Source organism: Chrysemys picta, chromosome 12 (assembly GCF_011386835.1).
Source record: "Chrysemys picta bellii isolate R12L10 chromosome 12, ASM1138683v2, whole genome shotgun sequence".
NCBI lineage: Eukaryota > Metazoa > Chordata > Testudines > Emydidae > Chrysemys > Chrysemys picta.
The window spans coordinates 32,782,675-32,802,279 of record NC_088802.1 but is presented as its reverse complement, the minus strand read 5'-3'; the positions used below and the strand labels follow the sequence as shown (position 1 = coordinate 32,802,279).

The 19,605-nt window shown below is 48.9% G+C and overlaps 1 protein-coding gene across 1 annotated transcript in view; it reads right to left on the bottom strand.

Annotated features, from left to right (window-relative positions):
- DNAH9 (dynein axonemal heavy chain 9) overlaps positions 1–19,605 on the bottom strand; it is a 405,383-nt gene that overhangs the window by 176,495 nt on the left and 209,283 nt on the right. Inside the window, exons 49-50 of the mRNA XM_065563307.1 lie at positions 11,793–12,053; positions 483–908 (exon numbers count right to left, since the gene is read on the bottom strand). Coding sequence (XP_065419379.1) covers positions 483–908; positions 11,793–12,053 — 687 coding nt within the window. The remainder of the gene's footprint in view (positions 1–482; positions 909–11,792; positions 12,054–19,605) is intronic.

Below are 19,605 nucleotides of genomic sequence, written 5' to 3'. Positions count from 1 at the left end.
GCTGACTTCCTGCAAAATTTCACAAGTGCGCAGAAGGCGTGTTGGAGACAAGAGAAGAAAAACAGTCCTAGTACAATTTTTTTTAAAAACTCTCTAAAACTTTCTCCAGTTTTTGTTTTCTGTAACATATATGGTATATATAGAACATATGTGGTCTGGTGTGTGATAAAAGGGCATCCCAAACTCATGCTTGATAATAATTCTAACAGTTTAGGTGGGAATAATGAGAGGTGAATACTGAGCCTTTCTATTAAGAAAGAAGCAAATTTGAAACAGAGCTAAGTGCACTCCTCTAGAAAGCAGGGAAGTCTCCAAAAGTCTAGCAGGACCAGATAAAGGACAACAATCTGCCCAATCCTTGAATCCACACTTTCAAAAATACATGGTACCATAAAAAAGCCCTTCCAGATGCTAAGGGTTTCCCACTGAGCAGTGGCAGCTCCCAGTGAAGTGCATGCATGTGTCATGTGTCTTAAACTTACAGCAATTTTGGCTTTGATGTTAGCCAGCTTCTCCTGAGCAGCAGCCAGTTCTGCATTGGCTTTGTTCAGAGCCTGCCGCTTGGGCTCCACATCACAGTACACCTCGTAGAACCTCACAATATTTATGACCCAAGAACAGAGACCAGCAGCTGCATAGGACTTGGAGGTCACAAACTCAGGGTTAAATTCTGGATCCTGTAAGTATGGCTGAATAGCTTTGAGACAATTCTCGTGGATATTCTCCTTGTCAAAGTGGATTAAGGAGTCCAGGAAACCATCTACTCTGGCCATGGAAACCTTAGCTGCTTTCCAGCTTCTGTCCTTGGGAACCTTTCCACCTGGAGCCATGAGCACCATCACAGCGGCAGTGACATTGCTGACAGCAGAAGGCGGCGATCCAAATGACTTCAGTTCTGTCAGATTGTTCTGAAAAGGGAAAACAAGGTTGTTAGATGAAAATGAATGGGTTTTCTTTTTACTTAGCCACTAATGGAGTCAGGCTCCCGAGTTATCAATCTGAGGGAGTAGCTTTGAAGCCTGAAGCAGCACTCTGAATTTTAAATATTATGACTCATCCAATGTAAAGCAATGAAACCCCCTAGTGGCACCACAGCCTCCACTGGTTTGTTGTCTGTGCATCAGTCGTGTCCCTTCAGCATTTCAACCAATTCTCAGGCCATTAAAAATGCACAATTATTGCAGATTCATCCAGTATGCAAATGACAACAAAAAGCTTCATGAAATTAGCCAAGTATCTTCATCTAGAGATGGGCTTCAAAAACAACTTTTAGTTCAGAATGCAGATCAATGGGGCTGCTAGCCGACTGAAACTCACTAACTTTCTTTCAGTGTTATATTAACACTGTTGAATTCTGTTTATCTTGCTAATATCAATTCCTAGTCAGAAATAGAAAAAAATAGGGAAATGGCAGTCCCTAGGTTGAAAAATGTTTTGATTTGGAAGTGGCACTGTGGTACCTCATCAAAGTTGTATTTCCGGTACCTCCTGTCCCCACTCTCCTCTATGGGCTGAGCTGCCCTGCCAGACTTCAGCTCCCTTTTTTTAAGGTTAGCTTGTAGCCATTTTGGGTGCAGAGGAAAGCTTGGGAATGTGAAGCAAGTGTGACCTAACAGCTCAGAAAGCAGAAGGCAAATAGTAAGAATCCAAAAATATTATTTAAAAATTATTACTTGATTATTAACTAATTATTATGAATAATTATGAATGGTAGGCTCCTGACTCATCATTTTCGAATGCTTGGAGTTAGAATACTGTAAATTGTAAGAGGGGAGGGGCACCATAACTAAAAAAAATGCTCAACTCAGCTCGTTTGCAGCTCAGAAAAGGTCCTGGTTTTGTAAGAGCACTGGGGGCGGGGGGTGATGTTGGTTCTCCTTGATCTGAAAGATCCGATCCATTCAGATACAGAGAAAAACTGACAATAAGATTTCCAAAGTCGCCTAATTCTGACGGGAACTGGGAGCCCACATGCATTTGATGGCATTGAAAGTTTGAGTCTGAAACGATCACTGCACAACCACTCTGTGCTGCTGGTGTACAAGGGATCATTCTGTACAGAGTTGCTGCTTGTCACAGTACAGACACCATGGGGGAGGCACGTACTCAGCAGGGCCTGGAGTTAGGCGTAATTAGCTATTCTGCCAAGGATCTGTCATATCTAGCAGAGAGAAAACACAGGCTTTGTGCTGACACCCACCAAACATGGAATCCCTGACAGAATGAGCTGTGCTCTACAGCAGAGTTGCCTGCTCTGCTAGCTTATTTGTACGTTTGCTCGGTTTATACACTCCAACTGCAAAGACATCTAAAAGCCGTGGAGAAAATTCACTTTGTGTGTGAACTGGAAACAGAGGCACATGTGGGAGATACAAAGAGGCTGAGAGATGGGCTTCCCATTGAGAAGCACTTCGCTCAGATTCAACAAACCAGCTCCTAAATTGGCACCCACAGCTGCATTCTGTCATTTGCAACAGCATGACAGGCACAGCAGCAGGAGAGAGCCATGCTGGGGGGTTGACGAGAATTAGATACAGTTGTTTTTCTGCACTCCCAACAGCCATGAATCAGTGAAGGAGGAAAACCCCTCTAGCAAGGCTGCTCCAGCTAGAGCTGTACCTATTTTTACACTGAGACCCTGAATATGCCGATTTCCAGATGTACCATTTTCCTATGCACCGGAGAGGCCCAAATGTTAGCTACCAGCCAGGATCACCACAAATCTGTACACAATGGAGCAGACAGTCTGCACAGACTGCAGCTCCCAGCATGTACACTCCATTTTGATCCATGTGCTTCTCTACTCAAATCAAGATGGGATTGTATGGTGGGACCTAAAGGCCATTCCCAGAACTAAAGGTGGCTCATAGACTCACAGTGGCTGCTGCTATGGTCTGCACGGCACAAGCCCCCAGGTGACATTTGGTGCATGGATGGCACTTTGGCCACCCATGTTCTGAAATCACCATTTTGTTGGCCCTTGCGGAAGACTAGAAGCAGGGGGTAGTTACGGCATAGGCTGCAATAAGACCAACACTGTCCTTTCAGCAGCCCCTGTCATTGCTGCAATCGGCCATTATGAGATTACACGTAAGACCATGGTAGGATGTGACGACAGCTGGGTGTTTGCTGTATGCATGGGTGTAGCCCCTTGGCGAAGGGCATGAACGCCATTTCCTTCTAGACAAAGACAGCCTGGGTACCAGCTACTCTCTGCCAGCAAGGACCTCCACAGACAGAGGCTGCCCCAACGGTGCCTGTGGGGGTGCTCAGTGAGACCTCCTCCATATAGAGACAGGCCACTGCTGAGCTTCAGACTGTATGACATGTTTGGCTTGGAGTGATTTAGTTATAAACAGACACTACTGCAAAAACCTCCACGTTCTTCGGAGAGATGGGAATAGTTTTAGCTTGATAATTTGCTAATAGTAAAACACTGCCGGTATAATCCACAATAATGTGGGTTTTGCCCCCAGAACCACCCATCAACTCAATACCTTAAAAATCTATCTGTTTGTAATAGACACTGCCAATGGCAAAAGTGCAAGTGCAAAAAAGCAGCAGGGACAAGGGAAACCACCTTGTTTAGTGCCTATATATGACCGGGCACGAGTCAATTGTTGTAAATTCATCTCATCACTTAACAGGGACCAAAAGAAAAGCTAACACTAAATGCTCTCAGAGCTGGTCGGTCCCTTGAAGAAAACAGCATGGTTAGAAATTAGTTCAATGGCAACAAAGGGGATTATTTTAAACTCTGGAATGATAATTCTTCGATAACAGAACAGGAAGGGAAATCTAGCTTGACTTAAGTGGCACCCTATGAGAGGGGAATACACAGACATACAGAATTCTTATTTGATAATATATAGAAGACATTTATGGACTATATTCAGGTCGATGAGCATGATTTATAAACTCAAGAGTAAAATGTATAATTGTTATATACGATGTTATGTATTTGGGAAGTACTTGTCAAATAGTGAATGATACCACAAAATACAATTAATCATTATTTATTATTTATTAATTATTCATTATTATTATTATATTCATGTTGGTATCATCTGGTTAAAACTCTCTTTATGAATTAATGATGGCATAATTCTGCTAGGGACTTTGCTAAAGCCAATTTAGTTTACCTGGACACAATTCAGATACAGTGGTCATAAGCAGTAGTAAAAAACCCTAACATACATAGATAAAGACCATATGCTGTCTTTGATCTTTGGGAGAAACAACCTCTGGCAACAATGAGAGATGCTCTGCAGACTGAGAGGTGTATTGAGACCTACACTTATACCCCAGCCCATAGATCATATTTCAAATGGAATTTATCCCCCCAACTCCCTGCCCAGTCAGTTTGATCCCTGGAAGAAACCCTCCTAACAACACTTCCACATTCACGAGAGTTGAATGATCCCTTTTTTAGCAAAGTCCTTCTGAAGTCAAATGCTTTAGTTTATTCGCTTCTTAAGAACAAAGACATCAGTTTAGAGACCACAAACACATAGGATTCAACAGAGAATCCTGTGGCACCTTTAAGACTAACAGAAGTATTGGGAGCATAAGCTTTCGTGAGTAAGAACCTCACTTCTTCAGAATGGCTATCAAACTACAGAAGCAGTTTCTCCTCCCTTGGTGTTCACACCTCAACTGCTAGCAGAGCACCTCAGCCTCCCTGATTGAACTAACCTCATTATCTCCATACTGATTTATACCTGCCTCTGGAGATTTCCATTACTTGCATCTGAAGAAGTGAGGTTCTTACCCACGAAAGCTTATGCTCCCAATACTTTTGTTAGTCTTAAAGGTGCCACAGGATTCTCTGTTGCTTTTTACAGATTCAGACTAACACGGCTACCCCTCTGATACTTGACATAGGATTCAGGATTTTTAACTCTAAATAAGTGAAAATATTCCACATCTGGAGTAGAAATGAGAAGATGTGAGAGCACATGCAATCATGTTCAGCCGCAGAACTTTCCCGTCACCGGGGACGTGCATCCCGCAGCTGTGGGGAGTGAGCCACGGACACTGAGTTACACATATATGTAGTTTCCACTACATGCATCCGATGAAGTGGACTGTAGCCCACGAAAGCTTAGGCTCAAATAAATTTGTTAGTCTCTAAGGTGCCACAAGTACTCTTGTTCTTTTTGTGGATACAGACCAACACGGCTGCTAATCTGAAACCTGAGTTACCAGGGAATAATATAGGCTGTAATGTTGTTACACTGTAGAGGTTAACAAGCCTGTTACCACCTTAATTGTCTTCCCATTTTTGTCTGTGAGTTCCCCATGATCCTAGAAAGTCATCATCATCATCATGGCAAATCCCAAAGGGACAGCCTCCTTGCCTGATGAGCACCACCTGCATTGGTCTCTAGCCAGGGCTGTCAGGTGGGTTTGACTGGATAGTCCATTTCTGTCCATCACTGGTGATCTTATCGCATCACTGATGCTTTTGGCAGCCACATGATCACCAGCCATGCAGGGGGGTTCCTTGCTAAATACATTTCTTAATTTGTTGGTCTTCCATTCTAACAGCATGTCCACACTAAGAAAGCCCCCAAAATCGATGGAGGCAGTTGCTACACAAATATCCTCAATTCTGACCTTCCCTAAAGGTTTCTAACTCTCCCACTTCTCCAGCTGCCACATACTTTACTGAGCTCCCTGTCCTGCCAGGAGAGTGGGACTCCTGGCTTATGCAAAGGTACTGATGGTGTCTCCCTACCAGTCCCCAGTAAAGGACATGTGACACCATACAGCATGGGGTGGGTGCCTCTTTCCAGGAAGATGCTGTAATGCACCTGATGCCCATCATCCAGTGAACAGGGAATCCCACCCGTTGGCCACCTGAGCTCACTTTTCCCTCAGAGTAATAGAAGAGGCTGGAATGTGCCTCTGGAATAATTGGGCTGTTCTGTGGGGATCGGCTCTATTGTGGAGCTCTTCCCAGAAAGAGGTGCCAGTTACAGGCTGGGTGATGTCACACATCCTTTGCTGGGGGTTAATGGGGAGGCTTCATCTGTAGCTTGGCCTTACTGAACTCATCCCCTGTGCTGTATGGCACTGTCCGCGTACAGCAAGGCACAGGCATTGCGCAGATGGGGATAGTTCTTCTGTAGCTATTTGCTGACTGAAAATGAGCCAGGGGCATCTGGCCAGAAAGGGAAAGGAAATGTATCCTAACAATTACTATTAGCCTCTCACTATCAGACCATCTATATTTCTTATTGCCTTCTATTTGACAGTGTTACTTATGGCTTCATCCATTACTGCTGCATTTAACAGTAGAACGTAAATACATTTATATTACTAGCTGCTATGAACATGTCAGGAGAGTTGATCATTCATGTCAGCAGGCAGATCAAGCTCTCAGAGGCATCTTGGAGCACAGGTGAAAGAAGGACATGCCTTCTGGCACACTGGAAACAGTGTCTCACAGGTCTCTAGAAACTCCAAGCCTTCTCTAATGAGTTACTCTACAGTGTCAACAGGAAATCAAAATTGATGAAGGGGTAAATATTTTCCCTGTGTTGTTGTTTTTTTCCAGGCCCAAGAACCAAAGCAGACATGCCAAAAATGATGCTATGGCTCTACTGAATGGCAATCACCTGGAAAATTTGTTCCATTAGGACTTTCTTGTCAGTGTCCCTAAACTAAGACATTTGGGTTGTGCCTCTTGTTCTGCAGATATGGAGGCAATTCTGACCTGTGCAATGGACTCTGGACACTTCTCTTCTACCTATGCACCAGAGGCTTGATCCTGCAAGATGCTGAGTGCCTCCTGATAGGTGCTGAGTGCCTTCCCTTCCCAGTGATGTCGAGGGTGCTTAGCAGGAGTGCCCGTTGCCTTGCAGCGTCTGGCTCCGGAAGACGACTTCCAAAGCTTTGTTGAACAATAAATTCTTAGGAGCAGATTAAATATGAACAGACACTGCACTGAGCAGTGATGACTTTACCGGACTCAGTAAGGCCGACAAAGAGACCTGCAGCACTTGGCTCAGGAGGGGTGGAGGTGGCAGAGATCAGTCCCAGAATGGATTCAGCAGGTGACCAATTCTCCATTCCAGATCCTGATCTCTCCCCAGTCTTAGACATTTGGGGCTAGCAGGCAGTAAGGGGGAAGGGACAAGGAGTGGGGAAGGAAGAAACCCCTTACCTCAAAACAATCCACTTTGGGATCCCCCTCCCGCCCGCCTTGGGAACCTTCCTGATGAAGGAGATGCCTGCTGAGGGATGAGGGTGGGCCTTTGTAACTGTTCTCTGTAAGTTCTGGGTCTATGATATATTGCCCAGCTCCTTATCTGTCTGTACCACAAGCACCCACAGGGACAGGAGAAAGGGAAAAAGCAGCGAGGGGAGCACCGTGGTCACAGTGTGCTCCAAGCTCCTGTCTTCATCCTGTCTATTGCAGTAATGCTGAGGGGCCATCTGAGAACTGGGCCCCATTGTGACAGGGGCTGTACAGGGTAGTAAACAGCCAGTCCCTGTTCCAAACAGCATACAGTCTAATAGTCCAGATCAGCACTGGGGGTATGGGGGAGGGGAGAGGGAGAGTACAAGCAAGCAAAGTGAACAGAAGCAGCAAATGCTCACTGCACATTGAGTGATCCAACTCACAGGACACTTGGGGCCATTTCCCCTTTTCTGCCCTTGCAAACCCTTCCTGGCAGAGGAAGGGGATCAGGGACCCCAACAGACCCTGCTGCACAGATGATCTGAGTTGGTGGACCAGGATACAATTATCCTAAAGGGGGTGGAGGGTGTCTCACCTATGACTTTAGTGCTAACTTGCTGTGTGATCTTGGGAAAGACACTCAACCTCTCGGTCTCAACTTCTCCATCTGGACCAATGCAGTCAGGGAGCTAGGCATGGCGTGTTAAGACAGCACATCCTCAGCACTCACGTGCTTGACACTGCGAGCTGGAGCGGGGAGCAAACAGCCATGCAAAGCTTCGCCTACACAGTTCTGGCTGCTCAGTGTTGGGCTCTTTCTGGTTACCTTGTAAAGGAGCTTAAGGAAGAGAAAACTCTTCCTGGAGAGAGTGGAGAGGCCACCACCCTCTGCATTTTGGATTGTACAAGTATCACAAAGGGGTTTGACGCACACAGCCCTGAACATTACAAATTACAGCTCCCATCCCTTCGGCCCCGGGGCAATTATCTGGAGACATCCTTCACTGTGCTGACTGGGCATGGGAGACACAAGCAGAAGCCACGGAATAGCCCTGCTGTCACAGTTCCTGCACTGTGTAGTCTGTGAGCTCAAACATGAAGCAACACAGAGGAGTGACTCTAAACTCAGTGTTGAATGAAATACGGGCAGCATTCCTGACAGTCACGGTTACCCCCCAGGCAAGGCTGTTTTATGAATTTTGTGCAAAATGTTACCAGGATAAGAAGAGTTTGAAATTCCAGCTAAAATGTTCAGTTTTAAGTGAACTGGAGAAAAATCAAAGTAGATGGATTATAAAACACATCTAATCGGTATTTCAGGTGTCTTACAGCTCCTGCTGCGCTGACTGTGCTCTTGCATAGAAATAACCTGGGAGCGAACAGCTAGAGCTGATAACATCTTTTCAATTAAATGAGATGTTACAGCTATTGCAACAAGATCAGGCCTGATCTCTTGCCAGCAGCCTGATCCATGAGAGTTGTCATGGAGCAAACCAAGACAAGGATTGGCAGAAATGGTGACAAAAGCAGTTTGCCTTGGGAGAAAGCAAGACCACCGTGCCCAAGGGTGCTCCATCCCACAGGTGAGGATGTGTTCCAGGTCCCTCTGTCCACAATCCATGGAGGATATGAGTCTGTTACAGCCCTAGCTAGAGAGCCGTGGTGCAGGCTGTAGCAGCTTATGCTTTTAGCTCTGGAGGTTGGTTGCCCAATCTCTGGTGTGTCAGCCAAAGTGGAGGCCATCCCACCTGCTGACCACAATGGTAAGTGATTTGCATGGCAGTTCCCATGCAGGAGTTCTGCAGGCACAATGCTGCGTGTTCCTAGGTGCTATGACAATATAAACAAGAAAGGTATAAAACGCTCAGTGGCACAGGGCACTAACTAGGGGCTGATTTCTGCTGCTATTCTCCAGGTACACAGTAGGTGGTGCCTCTCAAACTTATAGCATCCCTCCCTCCCTCATGATCAATTGCCAGGCCAGACCTTTTTTTGCTAGCAGCCCTCTGAACTGCTGATGTACAATCAGCTGGCCAGCAGTACCTGCATTCTTCTGCACCCCGCTGCTCCTGACAACCATGCTCCTGCCCACTGCCTCCTGGCTGAACTCCTGATGACTCAGGTACAAGTTAGCCCTTGGAAGCTCTGCAGCAAGAAGACCATGCCTGGCCCTCCTCACCCCTGACAGATTCAGGCCCTGGTGCCTAGGGTTACCATCCATCCGTATTTCCCCGGATATGTCTGGCTTTTGCGTCTCTAAATATCCGTCCAGGAGGAATTGGTAACAAGGTTAAAATGTCTGGGGTTTTTTTCTCCCTCGCCTCCCTCCCTCCCTTCCATGCAGAGTGCGGCTGCTGATTGGGCGGCTTGGCCGATTGAGCTGCTCCCGTTGGCCTCCAGCAGCCAGAGCCCTCCCCTGCTCCCCCCTCCCTCTGTCTGCAGCCCTGTGTGACACACAAACCGACCCACCGGGCAGCGTGTTTTGCAAACACGTGGAGCCAGAATGGTAAGGGGAGTCCGGGGGGGGGGAGTCAGGGAACGGGGGAGTGTTGGATGGGTCCCCGGCCTCCACCTGCCACCCCCCCTCCAGGCGTCCCCCCCCGTGCCCCTCCTCCCCTGCCTCTCCCTTGCCTGCTTATACTGCCAGAGCCAGCAGCAACTGCTGTCTGCTGCCCCCGGGTCCTAGCATCCCCCATCCACTAATGGGAAGACAGGCTGCCCTTACACCCTAACCCCGAGCCTCTCCAACGCCCCAAACCCCTCAGCCCCAGCCCTCATCCCCCCACACCCTAATCCTCTGCCCCAGCCCTGAGCCCCCTCCTGCATCATGAACCCCTCATCCTCAGCCCCAACCCTCATCCCCCCGTACCCTAATCCTCTGCCCCAGCCCTGAGTCCCCTCCTGCATCATGAACCCCTCATCCTCAGACCCACAGCCCTCACCCCTGCATCCCCTCCTATCCCCAAACTCCTTCCCAACCCCCCTCCCCTCTTCCACACACACCCTCCTGCCCTCAAACTCCCTCCCAAAGCCTGCACCCCCTCCCTTTGCACCGCCTCCCACCCCCAAACTCCATCCCAGAGCCTGCACCCCTCACCCCCTCCTGTACACCCACCCCCTGCCCCAGCCCGGAGCCTGCACCCAGCACCCAAACTCTATCCCAGAACCTGCACCCTGCACCCCTTCTGCATCCTAATCCCCAGCCCAGGACCTGCACCCCAGACCTCCTCCCCCCACCCAACCCCCCTCCCAGAGCCTTAGGCAGGTGGGGGACGGTGGGGTCTGGGCACCACCAAAATTTCTACAACCCTGCCACCCATGCGAGTGGATAAGGGTCGGGGACAGGTAGGGTCCTAGGGGGGCAGTTAGGGTGGGGGGTTCTCAGCAGGGGGCAGTCAGGGGACAAGAAGCAGGGGGGTTGGGGTTCTGAGGGGGGCAGTCAGGGGGTGGGAAGTGGGAGGGAGTGAATGGGGTGGGGGCGGGACTAGGGCGGGACTAGGGCGGGGTTCCCCCCCCCGTGTCCTCTTTTTTGATTGTGGAAATATGGTAACCCTACTGGTGCCTGGCCCATTCATATGCAGCCCTAACCCCATCTCCCTCCATTATGCACATCACTCCACATCTGCAAACACAGGGCCAGTTCTTTGTTGCATTCCATTCAGCTCCATTATGCTGATGGGCCATGGAGAGGAGAGAAATATTAGCCCCGAGGAGTACCCCTCCCTCCTAAGGGGACCCTGGCACTGGTGCCAATTGGGGATGCTGGGGTGTGTGTGAATGTCCCTGTCCCCCTGCTGCTCCCCAGGGCTTTAGCACCATGGCCCGAGTACTTTAAAGGAGTACGGCTGCTGTGGGAGTGGTCCAGTGCATCGTGCCAGCTGTGTGACTGCACTGCCACTGAAATCTAACCCAGCGACCCCTCTGTATAGATATGGGGCAGCTAGGCCAAATTTCAGTGAGTGGTTTTGTGCCCTGGTGCTCAGGGAGTTTGTTACTGTACGGCAGAGCGCAAGGAGTCCTCTGAGAACTCGATTCCTGGCAGCACCTGCAGCATGGGTAAGAGAAAGGAGAGACTGCCCTGCCAACGGAGACCCAGGTCCCTATGGGAGGAGGGGTGGATGAGTGGGGACCATTAGCAGAGAGAGGAGACTAGAATTTCCCCTCTGCCCAAGAAATATCTGAATTGGTACCACCAGATCCTGGTGGAGTGGCCGTGCGCCAGCTCCACTCCCAGCCCTGGTGGGGCAGTGAGAGCGAAACGGAGTGGGCCAAACGCAGAGGGGTTTGTGGTCAGAACAGAAGAACTCCAGCTATACTCTGCTTCCCACGGCCAATAAGCAGGTGTAACTGAGAGCAGCCTGGAGATGGCTCTTAGTTACACCAGGGACCGAACAGCCCCAGAACAAGGAGCACATAGCACAGAAGCAAAGGAACTTGGGCTTCAGCATGTGTACACCTGCCTGTGATTCCCTTGCATGGTGGGCTGTGATGGCTGACCTCAGAGGCAAGGCCCTTATGGGGCTACGTCTCCTACAATCCAATTGTAACTGTGCTTGCCCAGACAGCAGGAGATACTGTGAGTGCCCTGATGCCTGTCCCATACCTTATTGAGTGTGTTAAGAGCCGCCTGGGCAGCGGCAAGGGCTGGTTCAGCTTTAGCCAGGTCTTCCTCGCAGTCCTTTTGCTTCTGCTTGACCTCCTGAGTTATCAGCGCCACCTTCTGCTCCTCCTCATCAGCGATGGCTTTCTCCGTGCTCACCTTCTCCGTCTCCACACCAACCACCTGAATCAGCTTGTCAGCATCTTCATTCTTCTGCTTCAGCTCTACTTCCTGGGCTGCCAGCTTGGCCTTCAGGCCATCTACCTACAGTGGGAGAAGCACACAGGAGGGGCGTGAACCCAGCAGGCAAGAGAAGAGGTGAAGCATGTGGAGAAGAATTATAAGCAGGAGAGTGCAGTAAATTGATGGTGGATGGGCCACAGCCGGGGAAAGGGCAATGCAGGGATTGCCACGTGGCTCATCCAGTCGCATAGCCCGTCTCCCGCTGTGGTCAGTACCAGCTGCTCCAGAGGAAGGTGCGAGAAACCTTGCAGCTCTTTGCAGGAGGAACAGGTAAGTCACTGCCCCACTGAGGCTGAGAGATGAGCAGACCCACCTGCCCACAAAGAGGGGAGGAGCCCAAGCTTTAGGTGAACACCCTAAAGTTCAGATGCTTCACTAAACAGGTCACCGGACTCTCGCCACACAGCCAAATGGCCCTGGTTCCCCTGCCTCTTGCTGTGTGCTTGTGGCCCTCTCCCTGGGGGGTGTCTGAGAATGGCCAGTAGCCCTCCCCGGAGTCTTTGGGGAGAGGAGGATTGGGCCTGTTCTCCTGACGGTGTTCTGTAAGGGCACCTCTTTTGGTCCCTCGGAGAGGTTACCCCATTGAGACACTCTCCCTGAGGCATCACTCCCCATGGTTTTGGGTCTCCCTCTTACTGGGTATCTCCCACTAATAATAATAAATCGCTGCCTTGCCCCCTGGCTCTCCCATTCTCTAAGGGCTACCACCGCCATGGCTGTAGAGAGAGCAGGCAGGTAAGGTTCCTCCTCAGCTCTCCCCGCTGCTCCCTCCTCTGCCCTGACTCCCTGAGAAGGGAGAGCGAGAGCAGAGAAACACAAGGAGGCGCCATCCGCAAAGGGAGTGAAGCCCAAGAAGCTCAGCAGAACAATAGCTCCTAGTGCTAGCAGGACAATGCTGTTGGGCAATCTTTTATCCTTTACTACAAGCTGCCTGAGGCACAGACTTGGGGCAGTCCTGGCCACGCTGTGCTGCTGGCATGTGAGTGGTGTCCATCCCAGGAAAGATACAGCCAGCAGGGTGCTCTTGCCAGCACTGGCTCCTTCTACCATCCTGTGGACATGGAATATACAACTGGAAACCAATGTCCACATCATAAGGTCCAGTTGCTGTTCTGAGCAGGATCCCCCTGGGAGGTGAATGAAAACTTACATTGTATTATGGAATTATTAATTATTATTATAGCATCTAAGATCCCTGGTTCTGGACCAGTACCCTGTTGTTCTAGGAGCTGTGCAAACACCTAACAAACAGACAGCTCCCGTCCAAAGAGTTTACAATCTAAGTCTAAGGGTAGGTCTACACTTACCCGGTAGTTCGGCGGCAAGCAAATCGAACTTCTGAGTTCGACTTATCGCATCTTGTCTGGATGAGATAAGTTGAACCCGGAAGTGCTCGCCGTCAACTGCAGTACTCCAGCTCGGCAAGAGGAGTACGCGAAGTCGACGGGGGAGCCTGCCTGCCGCGTCTGGACCGAGGTAAGTTCGAACTAAGGTACTTCGAACTTCAGCTACGTTATTCACGTAGCTGAAGTTGCGTACCTTAGTTCGAATTGGGGGGTTAGTGTAGACCTGCCCAGAGATAAGAGCTGGTAGGTGGAGACAGACAGAAGAGGGAGCACAAGAAAACCACGAGACAATGCCGGTCAGCGTGACAGGCAATGGTCTCAGCACTCCAGCAGCCTAACTGGTTTTGTAAGCACCGTCACAGGCGAGGCAAGTTTTGAGGAGGAAAATGAGGTGATTTTGCAGATATTTGCAGATATGCTCCCCCCATTGCAGAACCAAATATATACCCAATTCGATGCCCTAATCTATCTGTGAACACAATTTATGATCAGCTTTCTCTTTCAGCAGCTTATCCCACCACATTCCTGGGAAATACAGCATGTCTCTGCAGTGCATGTGTGCTTCATGACAGAGGCAGTGTGCACTGCAACTCCCACAGTGCATGCTAGGTGCGATTTCAGTCTGGACATTTACAGACCAGAACACAAAACACTTTTCAGCCTTAGTGATTTAAATTAATATTCACTCATTTTCTTTCTGAATTACCAACTTCAATGAATATACACAGTCACTTACTCCCAAGACCTCAGAGACCAGTTTGTCATGCAGTCTACCCAATGAAAGACTGTTCATAACACCTGGGGTACCTCTTGACCTATATAACAATACTTAATACAATAAAAGTCAGACCTTAGCTTTTCCTAATAATTCAGGGGTTCTCAAACTGGGGGTTGGGACCCTTCAGGGGGTCGCAAGGTTATTACATGGGGGGGTTGCAAGCTGTCAGCCTCCACCCCAAACCCTGCTTTGCCTCCAGCATTTATAATGGTGTTAAAAATATAAAAAAATGTTTTAAATTTATTAGGGGGGGTCACACTCAGAGGCTTGCTGTGTGAACAGGGTCACCAGTAAAAAAGTTTGAGTACCACTGTAAGAATTCCATTTTCATAACAGAAAAGGGAGCACAATTTTTAATGCAATGTAATCACATAAGCTGCAGCTATTGGCATTTTGGGTTAGCTTCAAGCGGAGGCTGTTCCTAGAACACTCTTTGTATTCCCATGCTGAGCAGTTGATCCATTTTCACCTCCTGTTGTTCTGTTGTAGAAGGCTATTTCCACCAGCACAAAGAGGAGATTGTAAATCAAAATGACTCTGAGCTTGCTGGGGTACGGAATCGCTTCAAGCCGCAAACTGAGCAGCATCTTTTTGTTCGTTGTCTAAATCTTCTGAGATTTGGAAAAATTGAAGTGTGAGGTTTCGCTGATTGCAGATATGGCCTGTGACCTCCTGCCCAGGATAAGTAACACTGTACTGGATACATGTGTGAATAGAAGCTTTATGCGGTTTAAACGGCTACGACAAGACAAACAAGGGATTAACCTGCCAGCGCTACACAAGTCTTACAACATTTATATAAAAGGAGCGGCTGTACACTCATTTACAGCACCTCTTGTGAGAACATTTCCCGACAAAATCTGCCTTAAACTGGAGTTAAGGCTGAAAGCACATAGAATTAATTGAAGGGCAAAAGCTTTGCAATAATGAAGGCAAGTAGTAGAAACCCAGGAAATTCAGAGTTATGATTACACTCAAAAGAAACACAAATAGTTGAAAGCATGAAAGGCCATTCTACATAAGGTGAAAGGTGTGTTTTAACGTGTTAGCTAATGTTGTTAAATTCCTAGTGTAGACAAGGCAAGTTGTTGTTTTAATGTCTTAACTAGTTGTAGTGAACCCTCAGTCTTCCCATAGAGTTTACCTTGTCTGGCTAACACAGGGGTCGGCAACCTGCGGCTCCGGAGCTGCATGCGGTTCTTTGGCTGCCCCCTTGCGGTTCTTTGGCAGCACCCTTGCTGGCAGCCATTTTTTGAGGGGGTGTGAGGTGCGGCTCCTGGCCGGTGGTGCAGCAGGGCTCTGACCCCACACCACTTCTGGAAGCGGTTGCCTGCTGGCACGTCTCTGCGCGCCCCTTGGGGGAAGGGGGGCAGCGGGTCTCTGTGCTCTGTCTGCACCCGCAAGACCCGCCCCCACAGCTCCCATTGTCCAGGAACCAGCCAATGGGAGCTGTGAGGACAGTGCTGGGGTCAGGGGCAGCACGTGGACCTGCCCCCCACCAGGGGCGTGCAGAGACGTGCCAGCAGCGAGCCGCTTTCGGGAGCAGCATGGGGGCAGAGTCCTGCTGCACCGCTGGCCAGGAGCTGCCTGTGGTAAGCGCCTCCCAACCAGAGCCTGCACCTCACACCCCCTCCCACACCCCAACCCCCTGCCCCAGGTCATAACCCCCTCCTGCACCCCAATCCCCTGTCCCAACCCGGAGTCCCCTCCTGCTTATATTCAAATTCAAACGGTAGAAGTCGCATTAAAAGTATTGGTGAGTAGTAATAACTTTAATATGTTCCATTATTATTAGTTGATAAATTCTAACTCTACAAATAGCTTTGCGTGTGATGCGACTCTCGAAATATTTTGATCAAAGACAAAAACAAAAAAATGGCTCTTCTTCTTTGAAAGGTTGCCGACCCCTGGGTGCTAACATGTTAAAATGACACCTTGCCTTGTCTACACTAGGATTTTGGCACATGTTAAAAATATACCTTTTTTCCTAGTGACAACAAGGCCAGAATGTACAGTTTAACGATGAATGTTTAACTGTGAAATGTTCAGTTTGTTCAGTGGAAACCATAATAGGAAAATGCAGCAAAATAACTTCACTCTTCCCCTGCAGTGAAGCCCTCGGTGAAAAAAACCCAAAACAAATGGAGACAGCCTTTTCCATACATAACAAACAGTTTTATCTCATCAGGACTGCAAATGCTGGAATGCAGCACTCTTAACCCTATGCTGGTTGGGCAAACTCCAGCCTTTGGTGTTATAATGCCCATAGAAACATCATTTATCTTCTCAGGCTATCCACTTCTCTTGCCCCCATTACTGCAATATCCAAGCTTTACAAAATCCTGATTAGACCACAGCAGACTGAAGGGTCTCATTCACATTCTTCATTAAGGCCTGATTAACAAAGAACTTTAAGCACATGACTAACCTCACGTGAATAACCTCACAAGTGATAGCAATAGGACTGCTTATGTAACCCACACACCTCCTGGGTGTGGTGTTCTGCCCCCTGTAGTGGCACCGAGACCACTCAGAGATTAATGAGTCTGCTACAGCCTTAGCTAAGAACCATGTCACTTTTAGCTCATACATTTTGCTCCAGAGGTCCCAGGTTCGATTCTGCCCGCTGATGACTGAGGTCTGCCAGTGTTATACTTACATGTTTAAGTACCTTGTTGAATCAGGGTTTAGGGTACCATGTGTCACCATTTACACAAGTTGTGTGATGTATCTACAGTGCTAATGCATCTGTTAAATGGCCCAAAACTTTGTCAATGCTGAGTTCAGGTTGCCAGTGGTGCCTTGTACCCTTCCAGAATGTGGAGAGAGGCTAAACATAAACTCTGAGAACCAAAAAATAGGAAGGTAAGGGACACAACACCCCTATAGCGCAACCTTAGTTTTGCCCTCTTTGAGCAATGCCCCAGCATGCTGGTAACACCCGTTCTTTACCCTTGCTGATGCATGGAACACTCTGGGGACAGCTCCCTGTAGGACACAGTCTAACACCTTCTTTTTGCTCATGCAAAGCTCGTGGTTAGGTCAGGCATAATGATCAGGCGCTACCTACACCTGGCCTACACTCAGCCATCACCCAAACCACCCCAGAGTTCCTAAATGTTACCTCTCCTTCACCCTTGCCCTGAAGATTCCTTCTGAGTTATTGCCTTCACTTAAACCCTACAGGCCGCTGTCACGTCTGCCATCAGACTGCTGACAAACTCCATGGCAGTAAGACCCCTGTGCACTGCAACTGACACAACCTAGAGAACTCTGCACTGAAATAAGGCAGCCTTGATCCCTCAAGGTACATGTGCACCTCTCCTCATATCACAGTGACGGCTCTACCAAACTGTTTCAGATAATCTCTCCGCCATTTTAATACAGTCACAGCTGGAGTGCATGCAGAGAAGTGATGCAATTCAAATCTGGGACAAAACACAATGACACCTTCCCACAGTCCTTCTCCAGGCCTACTTATGATGGCATCAACACTACTGAACCATTCCCAGTGGCTACTGCCAGCTCCAGGGGGCAGAGTTAAGGTTGCCTGGAGGAAGCATGTACCTTGACTCTTCATTTTCTGGTTTTCAGTGGTCTATGTTTAGCCACTCACCACATTCTGGAAAGGCATGAGGCAGCACTGGGTAACCTTAACTCTGATTTAATGATGTTTTAGGGCATTTAATTTCTTTGGCTTTTCTCAGCAACCCCACTCTCACCCTCCAGTGCCTCTGGTTCGTCAACAATAATTACCCCAGCCAAAGAATGCACTGCAGCATGGTAGTCCCTTCACTGCCCCTGCAACATCTTCTCAGCTCCCGTCCCTCTGGCTGTCCAGCACAGCCTGGTTGTTTCTCCTCAGACCTCCTCCCCACAGAGAGGCAGGTCTTGGGATAGGATCTGCAGGTTGAGGAATTGGGGAGACAGGGCAGGAACAGTGCAGGGACTCACATGGTGTCAGTGGGGGGCATTCTAGGAGAAAGGGGGACAGAATGGGGTGCATGGATGTGCAAGATTCTGAGTGGAAGATCTGAAGCACCACATTATTCCTAACTGCACAGCTCTGACACCTCCTTTCCTCCCCACTCTTCCATGCCCCGCTCCAACATCCCCCCATATTCTCCCTCTTCCAAGTTATCAGTGACTCCTTTTAAGAACCTTTCTACCCTGGAGTTTAAAAACACTGACATGAAAACGCTGACTACAACGTCTTGGCTACCATACAGCCTTCTGCAACTAACACCTTAAACTCTTCCCTGGGGGCTTCTGGCAATTTTGTCCACAAACTTATGCCACCCAATTAACAAAGTTGTAGTTATAGAGCAATGCCTGCTGGTTCACAATGCCCATCTGCATGGAAGAAGAGGTATAAATCTTGCTCCCCATCAAGTCCATCCTTTTGGACTCTTTGTCCTAAGACATAGATTTATACCTTCCCTGTTGTGCCCTGTCATTCACTGCAGTTACCTCAGAGAGTTAGGGCCCGAGTGGGAGCAAAGGCCCTCAAAACCCCGCATGTGGATGAAGTATCGCTTCACTGCAAGCTTTGCCATGGGAGGCAATGAAGGGGGAATATTCCAGAGGGGCTCTGAAGGCTCCAAGACTGCCTGATTTATTGAGAGGGCTACTCTCCCAGGAGCTAATGATTGGAGAATATCCTGCAGCTTATTCATATTCTCTTGCAGAAATTCAGCCTGGATGCCTAAAGGTAGTGGTCATATGCTTAAGGTGGTCCTGATATGCCTTAAAGTGCTCAGGCATTGAGGCAGAGGAGGAGCCCAGCCCAGAGTGGTTGGAGAGGACGAAGAAGCAGTTTGCTGTGCCAATGATGGATCCTGTTCTTGAACCACAAGATCCGGTCAGGATAACCCTGGAGGCCCACAGGGAACAGACTCAGCGGTTGCTTGTAGCTGCGGTGGTTCAGGAATGGGAGCCACCAATGGGACTGATGATCTTGCTCTGGAATGATCTTGCACAAGAATTCCAAGGAGGCCACTAGGCAAATGGATATGACACTGGTGGCCAGTCAGTACCAGGCCAAGAGCCCCTGTCCTTTCTGCAGGAACAATGCCGACCTCGGAACTAATATTGATTTGAGGATGGTCTCTGCTGCCTATCAGGAGACAACAAAGGAGAAGACGACCGTGACCTGGATCTCTAGGAGTCCCAGAGATTCTCTGGTGATGACGGGGCGAACAAACAATCAGACTCATCCAAAGCCCAACATGGGAGTGGCATCAGTGCTGAAGAGGAACAGGGAATTGGCACAGTTGGTACCAAGCAAGACACACTCCAACCTAGTACAGGAGGAGGTGCTGGCAAGGACCAAGGCCAAGGACAGTACTGAGCTCAACGATGGGATCTGCTAGCAGGGCAATGACAGTGCCGAGGGATGGGCCAGTGTTGAGGGTCCCTCGGTGCCAGGGATGACATCGGTCTCAGTTCC